The sequence below is a fragment of the Acanthisitta chloris genome, unplaced genomic scaffold, assembly GCF_000695815.1.
Source record: "Acanthisitta chloris isolate BGI_N310 unplaced genomic scaffold, ASM69581v1 scaffold29009, whole genome shotgun sequence".
In the NCBI taxonomy this organism is placed as follows: Eukaryota; Metazoa; Chordata; class Aves; order Passeriformes; family Acanthisittidae; genus Acanthisitta; species Acanthisitta chloris.
The window spans coordinates 15,186-29,503 of NW_008693962.1; the positions used below are offsets into that span (position 1 = coordinate 15,186).

Here is a 14,318-nt window from a genome sequence, read left to right on the forward strand (position 1 = left end):
CTGAGAATATCAGTTTAATAATGTATAGAAATCAAGCTCAACCTAGATGTTTTAGGAGAAACTTAGGCATGTAACAACAAAAATACATGATGCTCCACACTTCATTTGTTTCCTCTGTAGATCTATTCAGCATTGCTGTGCTGCAATACTGCTGTGGTGCAATATCACTAAATGCCAGCTCAGCCATAGGTGATGGCAAACCCACAGAGATGTCATGTGCTGTGCAGCTGCCACGAGCTTTGCTCATATCCTTCCCAGATTGACCACCCTCTCTCCACATCTCCTGCACATGTTTAATGCAGCTTTTCTATAATTCATAGAACCAGAGAATCATGGAATTTTAGGGGTTGTAATGGAGCTTAGAGATGATCCAGCTCCAACCCCTGCCCTGGGCAGGGACACCTCCCAGCAGAGCAGGTTGCTCAAGGCTCATCCAACCTGGCTGTGAACACTGCCAGGGTTGGGGCAGCCACAGCCTCCCTGGGCAACCTGGGACAGGGTCTCACCACCAGAACAGGGAAAACTTCTGCCTAACATCTAACCTCAATTTCCCTCCTTCAATCTGTGCCCATTGCCCCTTGTGCTGTCCCTGCAGTTTCTGATAAATTTCCCATTAAGCCAATAGTTCTCTAGCACAGGTGATGGGTCTGTCCCATGCATTGATATTTTTTATACTCATCTGGTTTTATGACAGAAGTTGCTGTTGCAAGGACATTGGCCATGGGACAGCTATTATGCAAATTCATAGCAAGACGAGGATGAGAAGGCCAAGCCTTGGCATGGGAATAGCAATCAGCTGCCTAGTGTAGCAGGTGGTCAAATGACCATCAGACTCTAGAGATGCCCAAACTGGCTGTGAATTCAATGGATGTTGGTGTATGGAATTTTAGAGGATGGAAGGGAACATTGCCAAGACTAGCTGTTGCCATCTTCACCTCTTCCTTCTGCTGGAAGCAGAAGGAGCATTGAGCTGCTTTACTTTTAATGTTCTCACCAAGCTTCCCCTCCTTCTCCTTTCTGCCTTCTTGTGACAGGAGTGGCCTTACCTGAGTCCCACCCTGGTCTGAACTGTGATAATACTTTCTCCCAGGAATTTGGCTAAGAGTTACTGTGACTGGTGAACATTTCATTAATTCCAGCAACATTTTGTATGTACCTGAAGACAAGTGTTTACCTGTAAAGTTTACTTTCAGGAGATAATCTTTGTAGAGCTTTCTGCCATCCAGGTGCTTCATGGCATCACAGAGTTTGGTGGTGTTTGGACAGAGAGTCCTCTGCATTTTGTGCAAGGCATGGGCCATTGCATACACAGCATTGACAACGAACATGATCTTGGATTCCTGCTCGTAGTTGGAACTGTTGATGGTGAAGTGCTTTTCACAAGCCTTTTTATGTGGCTTTCTGTTCTGCAGATTGCACTGGAACTTTTGCTCCCAGAAGTCCTTGAACCAGGGGTTGCGCCTGTTGTTGTAAGGGCTGAGGCTCTGGAAGTACTTGTCAAACTCTTTCACTGGATGGGACGCAAGCTCCAAGGTGATGGCCCCAGAAGCTACGTGCTCGTTGCCCTTGACGATGCTCTCCTGCGCTCCCCAGCCGTCGCTGGCGATCCAGGTGAAGGACACGTTGAAGCGGTTGGCGGCCGCGATCAGCTCCCGCGAGTCGTCGCCGCGCATGAAGAGCACCACCACCCTCGCGTTGGGTTTCTGGAGCAGCTCTCTGATCACCCCATCGTACGACTTCCTGATGTTGGACCTGCCCACCTTCTCGGAGGTGGCGATGCAGATGTTGCGCAGACGAGCTTCCTGCTCAAAGGCCTCGATCCCTGTCTCCCCGTAGTCTCCTTCGGAGGCAACGGTTGACACGTAAGTCCAGTTGAAGTAGCGTAAGATTTCAGCCATGGCTTTGGCCTGGTAGAAGTCTGGAGGCACCGTCCGCGCGAAATAGTCGTAGCGGGACTTGTCGCTCAGCTTGGCACTGGTGGAGGCATAGCTTATCTGGGGGATCTGGAAGAGTCTCAGCAGATTTGCCACCTAGAGAGGAAGGGGAACACAGGTTTTTAAAGAGTGGAATTTAGAAAACTGAAGAATCGAGGGAAAGGAATTAACAGAGGTGTTTGGCCAATGTTCTCAGCACAGGGTGTGACTGTCAGGGATGTCTGTGCAGGGCAGGGGTTGGACTGGATGATCCTGAAGGGTCTCTTCCAGCTCTGATTGTTCTGTGATTCTGTGAAATGGTCACAGGTGAATGCTGAGCTCCCCAGGGAACACACCATGCCCTGTCCATCCCAGCAAGCACTGCCTCTGGTGTTTCCTGGCAGTAAATGACTGTGCAACCCACAAACACATTATCATAGAATTATAGAGTGATAGAATCATAGAATTTTAGGGGTTGGAATAGACTTTAGAGGTCATCCAGTCCCAAACCCTGCCCTGGGCAGGATGCTCCAGTGCTCTGAGCAGCTCTGTGGCCTCCTCTGCACTTGCTCCAACAGTTCCATGTCCTTCTCAGGCTGAGGCCCCAGAGCTGTGTGCAGGATTCCAGGTGGGTCTCACAGAGCAGAGCAAAGGGGGAGACTCATGTCTTTACAACAAACCACTGAAAGTGATTTATTTCATTTTAAACCAGAATTAAACCTTTTCTACCCTGCCTAGAAGGAACATCCTGACAGGAAGCTCTGCCCAATGCTCTGTGGTTTTGTCAGTGGGTACAGGCATGTGGCTGGGAAGTGCTGGGGCTCAGTAAGTTACTGTCCCTCAAACAGCAGTTGATGTGTCCTTAACCTCCCTGCTAGATGGTTACATTCATTAAAGTGCCTTACACTGGCAATTGTGGATTTAATTTCCACCGTGGGGATGGAAATGAACGGATTAAAACAACAGGATGGGCAGAGATGCTTGTTTTGTCATCAAGTTACAACGGATGCTTCGAGCACTGTTAAGCCCCTGTGGCTTTGTAACTTTGATTACATGTCCACATATCCACATGGTTTGTTCACATGTCCTCTCTCACCAGGAGAACTCTGCTTTGGTAATAAGAATGTCCTCTGCATAGCTCTTCTGGAACATAACTTGCAGAACATTTGGGCTGGAATTGCTATTCTTGTCTCCGTTTATTCTAGCAGGAATCATTTTATTTGAGCTAAACCATTATAAGGAGATACACACACATCATTCTGCATTTTCCCCTCAAACTGGCTAAAGAGGAACATTTTCTAGCTCAAGCAATGCTGTTCAGTGTGTAGCCTTCAGCTTACAGAAGGATGCTCCTAACAGACGCAGCAGCTGCTTTATTGCTTGTTTGTTCTTTAGTTTGTTGGGTTTGTGTTGTTTTTTCCTTTTAGTCTAAAGCAGCAAAAGGAACCATGTGCAGGGAATCAGAACTGCACTCCCAGTGTGCATGGGGACCCCCCAGCCTTGGAGGTCAATGTATCTCCAGGGTCCCTGCAAACTGCCTGTTTCTCATTCCTGTGCTATGGGGAGAAGAAAGGTTTTGGGTGGCAATGCTGTTTGCTGCAATGCTCTTCACTGCTAAGCTGTCCAGAGGGGAGGATTTGCACAGGCTAAAGGTTTTAAAATATAGAATCATCAGGGGTGGAGGAGAACTCTAAGGTCATCCAGTCCAGCCATGAACCTGTCACTGCTGGAACCCCCAAACCCTAACCCAGATCCTCCAGTGCCACATCAGACACCTCTGAAACACCTCCAGGGATGGTGACTGCACCACCTCCCTGGGCAATATCCCAGTGCTGAACACCACAACAGGGAAAACATTTCTCCTCACACCCAATCTGACTCTGCCCTGGCTCAGCTCAAGGCCATTCCCTCTCTCCTCTCCCTCAGCCCTGGCAGGACACACATCCCACACCTCTCTCCAGCCCTGGCAGGAGTTGCAGAGAGCCAGGAGGTCACCCCTGAGCCTCTTCTCCAGGCTGAGCAACCCAACTCCCTCAGCCCTTGCCCATGTGCTCTGCCCTTTGCTGCCCTTGTTGCCCTGTAGACAGGTGAGGTTTGGTCTCTTCTCTCAGGTAACAAGTGATAGAACAAAAGGAAAGAGCCTCACATTGTGCCAGGAGAGGTTTAGATTGCACATTAAGAACAACTAAATCACTGAAAAGGTGATTGGAACCTTAATGATTCTATAATTCTATGATTCTATGGCAATGCTCTTTCTTTCTCACCTGTTATTTCAGGGGTTAACTACCCAAACCTGTAAAATCACACAATTTCCCCTTGGCAAAAGGAGAAAAAAACCCTACTAAAATCCCAAACCCAAATGACTCTGCAAAGGAATCAGTTACTGTGGGATTTTCAAAGAAGCCAGAGGGAGGTACAACAATCCTTTGAAATCTCTAGGAAAGAAGTGCCCAGTGCTCTTTGGACACTTTGAACATCTCAACCTAGTGCAGGTTCAGCTTCTGAATGTGGAGTGGAAACAAAGAGAGGAGCAAACAGGCTGAGATGCAGCAGAGAGGAAGAACAGAGATAAAAGAGGGAGAGTTTAAAGGTGACACATGGAAGTTGGTGAGTGTATGTGCAGCTGACATGCCAGTGGTGGGTGTTCTCACAGAACAGACCTTTGAATTAGGACCTGGTGCAGTTTTACAAGCACAAAATCACCTGAGGGTGTAGTTGCACAGCTGAATGCAAAGCCCCTCCATAAATACCTCAAGTCTCTTTCCTTTTGCCCTATCTTTGTTACCTGAGAGAAGAGACCAAACCTCACATGTCTACACCCTCCTAGCAGGTAATTGTAGAGTGATGAAGTGTTCCAAGTGGGAAAGGATGTAACTATAAGTGGCCAAAAAGAAGAACTACCTAGGGACATTTGGACAAATGCTGCATGTGGCTGTGGTCCCTGGTGAGTCCCTGCAGCCTCCTGCATGTTTCTCCTTCCCATATCCCTGTTGGGTCCATGCACAGTGTGACAGAGCCCCATAGGTTATGTTTGGGTTTTGGGTTTTTTTTTCCCATGTAGTTCTAAGGATTTTGTACTATTGTAGTGGTTATGGAAGTCACAAGCTGCTGTTGAGATTCTGGTTGAAAGATGGTTTATCCTTGGAGGAAGGAAATGGAGGTGATTAGCTCTCAGGCTCCATGAGCCCTTGGCAGATGTTTGTGGGTAAGGAGAAATGACAGCCAGGAAATACTGCCAGTAAATCTGAATTTCATGCCAGATGGTCACTCACTTAGGAGTGGCCTTAGCTTTTGTGATAGCAGTAATGCACTGTTAAACCTTCTCCAGTGCTTTTGTTGCAGTTTACTGGAGACACAGGAAGGGGTTGAAGGCAGTTGGACATTGTTTTCTGTTCTGCCATTTTTTCTGGATGAAGCTCTAACTTGGGACTAATTTTCATTACCATGATCTGGAGGTTTTGTGGTTTGGTGGCATAAAACCCCCTTCACATCCACATGAATATAGTGAATCTGGAAATTCAAAGCCCAAGGAATGTCTTGTTCTGAGAGTTGACTGCAGGGAATGGACCCCAATCTTCATTTTCAGAAGATGAATCCAATTCTCAAGAGCAGAGAGGAACATAATCCAGCACTTGAATTGTTGTATTCCTGCTTGCACACACATATTTCTGGCAGAGCTGGCCTAAGTGTTTTAAACCTGACATTGGGGTTGGCCATTCAGGTCCTCTACAAATGAACAATCCTTTCTCCTTATCCTTTCTAAAATGCCACTGAATATCTCCAAGGAAAATATGTTTGTCATTTCTCTTGTAAACTAGGAAAGAGAATGGCTCAAAAGGAAAGACATGAACCTAAAGGAAAGTCCTCCAGATTTTGAAGGATTCATCTCCTGATCCTAGATTCAGCTCAGGTCAGAGCTTTTCCATTGACTGAGGATCCTGGCTTGAGTTTTGAGGGATCAAATACTGTGCAGATTGGGCTCACTGCTAATCTAAGCACAACATCTGAAAACTAATTATCCAGATCATCATTAACGATAATGGCCTAGTCTGACCAGAAAATAATTAAGCATTCTGCATTCTCTTGTTGTTTTTAGGATCTGCAAAAAGTGCCTATCACACATACCGACTCAGTGGGGAAGGTGTTCATTGCTGATTTACCAGCAAATCCCTTTTTTCCTTGGTGGAAGGATAATGAAAAAAGAAGAATCCTGACAGCAGGAGCATCATGAAGTGATTTGGCATACAGCTGTCCAGACAGAGAGCAGGAGAGGGAGAGTGCAAGGAGGGGAAGAAAATGTATTGAAATATAAAGACAAATTCACAGGAGGGAAAAAAACCCTAGGAATAATTTTTGTTTGAAGAACTCAGCATGTTTTATTTTAAGGCTAAGAAACTGCACCGTGGACTTTGTAATGTTTACAGCTCTCAGCAAAAGAGAAATGCTTGACAAGGCTACATCTGGAAGCATCCAGCACCCTGAGAGCTGTTTGGCAAGGCAGGGAATAGGAACCTCAGCCCTGCACACATGCCCGAGGAAGTATTTTGGCTTTCAGCAGTGGTGCAATTCCAGTTGTCACTGGAGCTGCTCTGTGCAGGTGACTGGCTCTGAAATTGGGGAGTCTCTTCTGGTGTGGCACCAGAGTGCCTGGATTTAGTGCTTCGAAAAAACTTCTCCTAACATCTAATCTGAATCTCCTCTGGCTCAGCTTATGACCATTTCTTCTAGTCCTCTTACAGTTTAGAGTTGCTAAAGTGACACAAAATGCAAAGTTCAAAATAAATACCAAGACTTTTGGAAACTTCAGGTGTCCTCAGGACACACCATAACTAGAGGAAGTGAGGAGCTGCCAGAGGTCTAATGTAGAGCAAGTGCTTTAATGAGTGAATGAAATCAATATACGTTAGATTTTGGGAAGAAGTTTTCCCTGTTCTGGTGGTGAGACCCTGTCCCAGGGTGCCCAGGGAGGCTGTGGCTGCCCCAACCCTGGCAGTGTTCACAGCCAGGTTGGATGAGCCTTGAGCAACCTGCTCTGGTGGGAGGTGTCCCTGCCCAGGGCAGGGCTTGGGGCTGGGTGAGCTCTAAATTCCATTCCACCCCCTAAAACTCTGTGATAATATATATTCAGTAAAGATCATATGCTGGTTTGACCCTTAGGGTAAAGTGATCAAGCTGAGACTCTCTTCATGGACAAACTTCCCTAAGCAGTGGTTCTCTCACTGGAAGTGCAGATGACCAACTCTCACCTGATGTGGCTCCTGTGACTTACCTGTATGGAGACACTGCTATAGGAGCCACCTATGACTCCTGCAATGAGTAAGGGCAAGTTCTCTTGAATGGCATAGGAGCCATCAGGGCACATGTACTCTGTTTCATCCACTTTAGTCAAAGATGCCCTGACGAATTCCAGAGACTGTTCTAAGGCATATGTATCCCTGGAACACGTGTCCAAGATGTGAACTCCAAGTTTAATTCCTGGCAGCAAATAGTTGTCGTTGTTGATCTCATCAATAGCAAACAACATTGCCTCCAAGCGCTGGATGCCTCTGTCTTCATTGATCCTCCCACATTCTTCTATCCCAGTGCCTTTTTCCTTGATTGGGAATAAGCCACCTAAGACCAGGTCTCCTTCTATCTTAATTTCCTTCCTTACAAAGCTGTGGTCACTTAGGGAAAGGAAAACTCCTTTGGAAAACAAAGCTAGAGCAAGGACTTGGAGTCTGGTGAACATCTTCATCGGTTCTGGTTTAGCAGCTCTGAGAAACATTGGTGTGAGCAACAGTGCTCTTCAGTCCTTCTGATCCATTGCCAAACATGAAGTGCTGTCCCACAAGCCAACAAGTCTTTCCTCTGGACCTCTAAAGAAGAGATGGAAGGAATTAGAAAAGGCAAAAGGAGACATGAAGATGTGAGATGCCTTAACCACAAACCCATCCCACCCTGAGGCAAAAAAAAAAGACTCTCTTGCAAGCAAATGAAGGTAAATACATAAATAAATCAGAGAGACATGAAAGAAAAAAAGAGACATGACAAGGAGGAGTCTTGTGTTTGATGCTTGCTCAGGGCATGAAAATGCTCATGGCTGGACTTGCTCTCTTTAATGCTTAACCACACTTCAGTGCTCAGATCAAAGGGAGAACACAGCAGTGATGTCTGTTCTTAGGGTGTGATTTTTACTCTCACTAAGGTCAGGACAGTTCTCCACTGACCTTAAAAGGAGAAAAATCAAGGCTTAGTGTGAAAAATCACATCATAAATGTGTTGTAAATAAATACACATACACAAAGTCTGTTGGTGCAACATAGATGTGTGTCTTGGCCATGGACTCCTTGTCAGTGTCTCTTACAGTATGTGCTGACCTCCCAGTCCTGGGATAAATCCTGTGGTAAGAGTTAAACAGATCACTTTCAGGATTTCTTTCTGTACTTACCTTTTGTCCATTCAGAAACAAGGGATATGTCAATGGAAAACAAACTTCCTCATCCCTCAGTGATCTCTAAGCAAGTTATTCTGCTGGTCACCTGTGGTTTGTTAAGCAGGTCCAGAAAATACCTTTTCTGGCAATGTTAAGGGAAGTAACAGAACCATAGAATCACAGAACCATCAGGGCTGGAGGAAACCTCTAAGATCACTAGGTCCAACCATGAACCTGTCACTGCTGGAACCCCCAAACCCTAACCCAGATCCTCCAGTGCCACATCAGACACCTCTGAAACACCTCCAGGGATGGTGACTGCACCACCTCCCTGGGCAATATAATATCCCAGAACACCACAACAGGGAAAACAAGCTCTCCCTTCAGAAATCATTATCAGACAAAAATGTGGCATTTGCCACATAAATGGCTGTGTGGTTAATATTTCAGCTGAGTTAACTTGCCTTGTTTCTATCACTAATCCACTGTTTGGATAAAAACAGGATTTGGGATTTTTTCTAAATGCAATATCCACCTTATTTACTTCTGTGTCTTCTGTTGCCACTGAATCTCAGCTCTCCCTTCAGAAATCATTATCAGACAAAAATGTGGCATTTGCCACATAAATGGCTGTGTGGTTAATATTTCAGCTGAGTTAACTTGCCTTGTTTCTATCACTAATCCACTGTTTGGATAAAAACAGGATTTGGGATTTTTTCTAAATGCAATATCCACCTTATTTACTTCTGTGTCTTCTGTTGCCACTGAATCTCAGCAAATATTCCTAATTTATCATTATAACACTGGCAAAATATTTGTTTTGCCTGTTTTACACTTGGGGGAAAAATGACATAGAAATAAGATTATCAGAGGATTCTAAATTCAGCTTTGACTTGCTCAGCACTCACAATCACTCTCAGACTTTGGAAAGGTCTCTTTTTCCCTTTAGGGACTGAAGAATGTGCTCTCAACTGTGCCCTGATCCCCCTGGTTCCCCCTGAACCACGGACTGAAAAACTTCCTGAACAATCTGCTGTCTCTTCCAAGCCTTTTCCTGAATGGTTTACCTAAGGTCATCAGCACAGCCAAGAATCAAACTCTGATCTTTTCCAGTGCTCCTCTGATACCTGAACAAGAAACCTTGTTTCCCATTGCTCCTTCTGGCTTTTATGTGAGCCTTTTATAAGGTCATATCAAACCAATCTGCTTTCAACAGCCCTTCAACACCACCAGGAACGACTGAGTTTCCCAAAGAAGAGGTTTGTTAGGGGAGTTCTCTGCAAGGTTTTCCAAAACTGACTCAGGACATACCTGGAGCTGCAGTGAATTTGCCCTGAACAGCAGAGAGGATGTTCTCATGCTCCTGACTCCCTCATAGGTGTTGGTTTCTGCAAATGGCATCACCCTTCACCTTGTGTCTCCTCTGGGTCTCAGGGATCTGTGTGTCTCTGATACAGCAGCAAGAAAGGTTAGAAAGTCACCAAAAACTATTTCAATGCTGCCCATAAAAACCATCTCTGTAAAATGAATGATGCTGTAGAGAGAGATCTGGTTTCCCCTGCAAAGAATGCAAAAGCTTTCTATGTTCTGCTTCACCTAAGCTTCTTACAGTGGTACTGCTGAGGGAAAGTGGAATCACTCATGGCACAGCAGAGGATCAGTCCCTGCAGAAGTCAAGGGGTGATTGGAGAAGGTGAGGATTGATTAGGGGTGCCCATGGGTACCTACACCAGTCACTCTCCCTACAGGGCAATGCCTGTAGAGCTCTGAGCTTTTCATAGGGGCTTTGAGACTGTTGGGAGACACCAGAGATGCAGAGTCCTCCTTCCCAGGGAAACAGGTTCATCCTAGTTCATGTGTTCAAATCCTTAGCTCATAAATCACAGAATGCTCACAGCTAGAAGGCACCTTGTGGATCATCACTTGAACTCCTGCCCTGCACAGACATCCCTGACAGTCACACCCTGTGCTGAGAGCATTGGCCAAACACCTCTGGAGCTCTGTCAGCCTTGGGGCTGTGACACTGCCCTGGGAGCTGTTCAGTGCCCAAACACCTCTGGGGAAAGAAGAACCAGTTGCTAATCTCCAGCCTAACCCTCCCTGACACAATTCCAGCCCATTCCCTGGGTCCTGAGAGACAGTTACCAAAACCACAGCTTAAGGTACCAAATGTGCTGCTCTCCTCCTTCAGCCCTGGTATCCTGTGCACTGCTGCCTGTGTAGAGGCATCACAGTGTCCTGCCAAGGATGCTGAGCAGAGCTTGGGGAGTGAAGGTGATGACATGAAGGTTGATTTGTCAGGGGAGGTTTCCTCTTTGGGCTGTGAGAGAGAGATGCTCCCAGGGTTTCTCAGTGCTGGGACTCCTGAAGGAAGGAAGCTGTGAGGTGAATTTGGGTGGCCAGTGAGCAGCATCACTCTGGTGACACTGAAAAGGCCACTTGATGTGAAGAAGGGAGGCTATTTTAAAGCAGATCACAAAGATGTGCTAGCAGCTCAGCTCCTCTCCCATTTGTCTCTGTTGTGCACCTCCCACATGCTTTCTCTGCAGCTTGTGTAACTTAGAACTATACATACAAATATTTTGTACCTATTCTAGGCTGACACAGTCCATATTCTTTCCCTTAAACGTGGTGAAGGCACCACTTGTCATTTCCTACCAGGAGTGAACACCCCAATTTGGCTCTGCAGTCCTCTCTTCTACTAAAGCATGTTTCTGGGACATCTCAAAAAGAAGTACTTGCTGATAAAGCTGCAATTCTTCCATTTTTCCTTTCTATTTAAAGTTCTGACTTCAGCTCCAGGCAGGGTTGTATTGTTCTAGGTGCTCTGTGTACATTTCAGCCCTATAGACTTTGGATCTCTGGTGGAAATAGAAGTCAGAGTGTAGAAGTGATCCAAATGGAAAATAAGCAGAAAGAGGCTTAAGGAGAAAGGTTTCCATGTCTCTATCAAAGAGTTTCTGCCAGCACTGCCCTGTGGGAACTTTAGCCAGCAGCACTCAGCTGGAACACCTTGAGCCCCTTCCCTTCCCACCACCAAAGGTCCAGAGCAGAGAGCCAGATCTGCCCTTGGGGGACACTGTCAGCACTTCCCTCAGGGAAAGCAACTCCCTCCCTTGGTACCACAGCAGCTGTGCTGCTCTCAGTGAAAATCCCCTTGCCTCTGGGTCTGAATCGTCACTTTTGGAGGACTATTTCTGTGCCTGTGAAAAGCTGATTGCACAAATTTACTATTTCTTGGTGCAAGTTTGCTTGTTTACTAAGGATAAGCACGTTCCTGTTTCTGTGAAAGCAGCTAGAATAAGGAGGAGGATTTCTGGGGTTTCTACATTCAGTATCTCACTGATATCACAGAACCATCAGGGCTGAAGGAGACCTCAAGATCATCGAGTCCAACCCTTTAGCTGTCACTGCTGGAACCCCCAAACCCTAACCCAGATCCTCCAGTGCCACATCAGACACCTCTGAAACACCTCCAGGGATGGTGACTGCACCACCTCCCTGGGCAATATCCCAGGGCCTGACCAAAACTAATTCATCTCCAAAACTAAATTCTGCCTTCCAGGACTGTGTTCCATGACAGCTCTGGTGCTCTGCAGGTTTTCTGTCTGCAGCTCATGGAGTAGGTCCACCTGTGCTGTTGGATCAGAGGTGGATTCTTACCAAGCTAAGAGTTTTCACTCTATTTTTCTAGTAGCTGTCCAGAAAGAATTGCAGTTAAAACATTCATTTAGCCAGTTGACTTAGAAGCCAAACATCATTGTTCATACATCAGTGACAAGGTTGTTGATCCCTTCCACCACATCAGCACCAATGCTTGGCACTGCTTGTCCAATATCCATCAGCCACAGACTTACCAATTTACCACTTAGAAATGCTTCCCATTCCACCCTTATGAGAGCTGAGGCACCTCAAATCTCCTTGACAATTTTCAACACCACTGACTAACGAACGGGACAATCTACACGACTGGGATGAAACTCTGGAGAGTTTTCCTCTCTTCCCTACCATATGCTGTATCCTAAATCCCCCCACACTCCTTCCCCTTCACAGGATTTTGTGGGCCTCAGCTGTTTGTGCAGTTTCCTGACAAAGGATGCAACAAGAGCTGGCGTGGGTGCTGGAGAAGATTATGTTTAGCTTTATTGTGGGTGGCTCCCTCTTGGCAGTCATGGATTTCTACAGCATTATTCAGGGCTGCAATGTGATATTGTGGTGTCTGGAGCCAAATGTCAACACGGTATCACCTGCCACCCCTAGGAAACTTTCTCTGCAGGAGAACCATGCTCAGTGGAAGGTCACACAGGAGGTTCCCACACCTGTGCTCCTGTGGCATTTGACAACCTTGAGTCTAATAGTTTTATCAATAGCTCTTCCTCCAAGGTCATCCCACCAGAGAAACAGCTTTCCCCAAGCCCTTGTTGTGCCCTACAAATTCTACCCTAGGGATGCAGATTTCTAAACCAATTCCAATTTCAGCTCAAAACTCTAGTGCAGCTTTTGAGACTGACACAAGAAGCTGAAGACAATGATTTCTCTCAGAGGTCATGGATAACTTGCTCAGCAGTACTGCTCATCCAACTCATCTTTATATGTGCTCTGCCAGAACTTGACCTTAATGCCTGATGAAAACTGCACTGAAATAAAAGATGTTGCATTTTGTCAGTAAAAAAAAATGTGATGGACAAGCTTGAGGCTCCTTCCCAATTATAATTAGAGATGCCATCACACCTCTGGAAGAGGAATATTTGTAAAGGAACCCAAGCCTGACAGAGACAGATATGTGCCAGGTACACAAATGTTCACACCCTGAGCCTGACTGGCTGAAATCTGAGAGCTTAAATCAGGACATAAAAACCCCCCACAATGAACAGGAAGAATTAGCAGAAAACCTGATGAGGTAGAGAAAACAAGTAAAATCCCACTATGAAAATGGAGAAGTTCCTTCATGAACATGAATTGAGTAAAGAATGTTGTATGGAGAGCTCAGAGCACCTTGCAGGAGCTGAAGGGGCTCCAGGGAAGCTGCAGAGGGATCTGTGTTAGGAGCTGCAGGGACAGCACAAGGGGCAATGGGCACAAATGGAAGGAGGGAAATTTAGGTGAGATATTAGGCAGAAGTTTTCCCTGTTCTGGTGGTGAGACCCTGTCCCAGGGTGCCCAGGGAGGCTGTGGCTGCCCCAACCCTGGCAGTGTTCACAGCCAGGTTGGATGAGCCTTGAGCAACCTGCTCTGGTGGGAGGTGTCCCTGCCCAGGGCAGGGCTTGGGGCTGGATCATCTCTGAGCTCCATTCCAACCCCTAAAATTCTATGATTCTGTGGTTCTATCATTCTATGAAGTGTTAGTCAGGTGCTGACACATAAATTTGTTGAAAATGAATCAAAGTGCTTTAAATTTCAATTTTTGGCTGTTATAGCTCAGATTATTATTCTCTCCTTGTGAAAAATGACCAAAATGACTTTACAATTAGGTGACTTCGTGTCTTTCACTTCATATTGGAAATCCATACATGAAAACCATTAATGAATTCACTTTCCACTGCCAGCATCAGGAGACTACAAGCCATACAAGTCCTTAGCATCCCCAGCATATTACAGAAGAGTTTGAAAAGGCCTAAATATTTTGGGGCAATTTCCAAGATAAAGACATATAAAGCAGGAGATAATCTGTCAGTGTAGGAGATCATCGCTCTCAAAATAAAAACTTCTGTTACTTTAGAATGAGAAGGAAAAATCAGAACACTTCATTACTGTTTGCACTGTGTTAGCATCAACAACTGAGCTTCATGTTTCCAACAATGTCAACACACAACAGATGCCCATCCCTCTCCTCTGAGAGCTGTGATATTAATCACACAGGAAAACAGATGTCTCTGACATGTTACTCTTTAAGTTTTCCAATATTAAATGACTATAGATTAGAACAAGATGTATTAATTTAGCCTGGTGAGGAACAAGGAGTCCCTGAAGACCAGCAATGAGGAGAAAGG

At 45.8% G+C, this 14,318-nt stretch overlaps 1 protein-coding gene across 1 annotated transcript; it reads right to left on the reverse strand.

Moving 5' to 3' along the window:
- Positions 1-1,174: 1,174 nt before the first annotated feature.
- Positions 1,175-7,766, reverse strand: LOC103810328 (metabotropic glutamate receptor 3-like; the record flags this gene model as incomplete). The annotated part of the gene is made up of 2 exons (XM_009083228.1): positions 7,183-7,766; positions 1,175-2,030 (listed from the first exon to the last, which is right to left on the reverse strand). Coding segments are annotated over exons 1-2 (1,354 nt in total), but the record flags the coding sequence as incomplete, so codon positions are not given.
- Between the last annotated feature and the right edge of the window lie 6,552 nt (positions 7,767-14,318).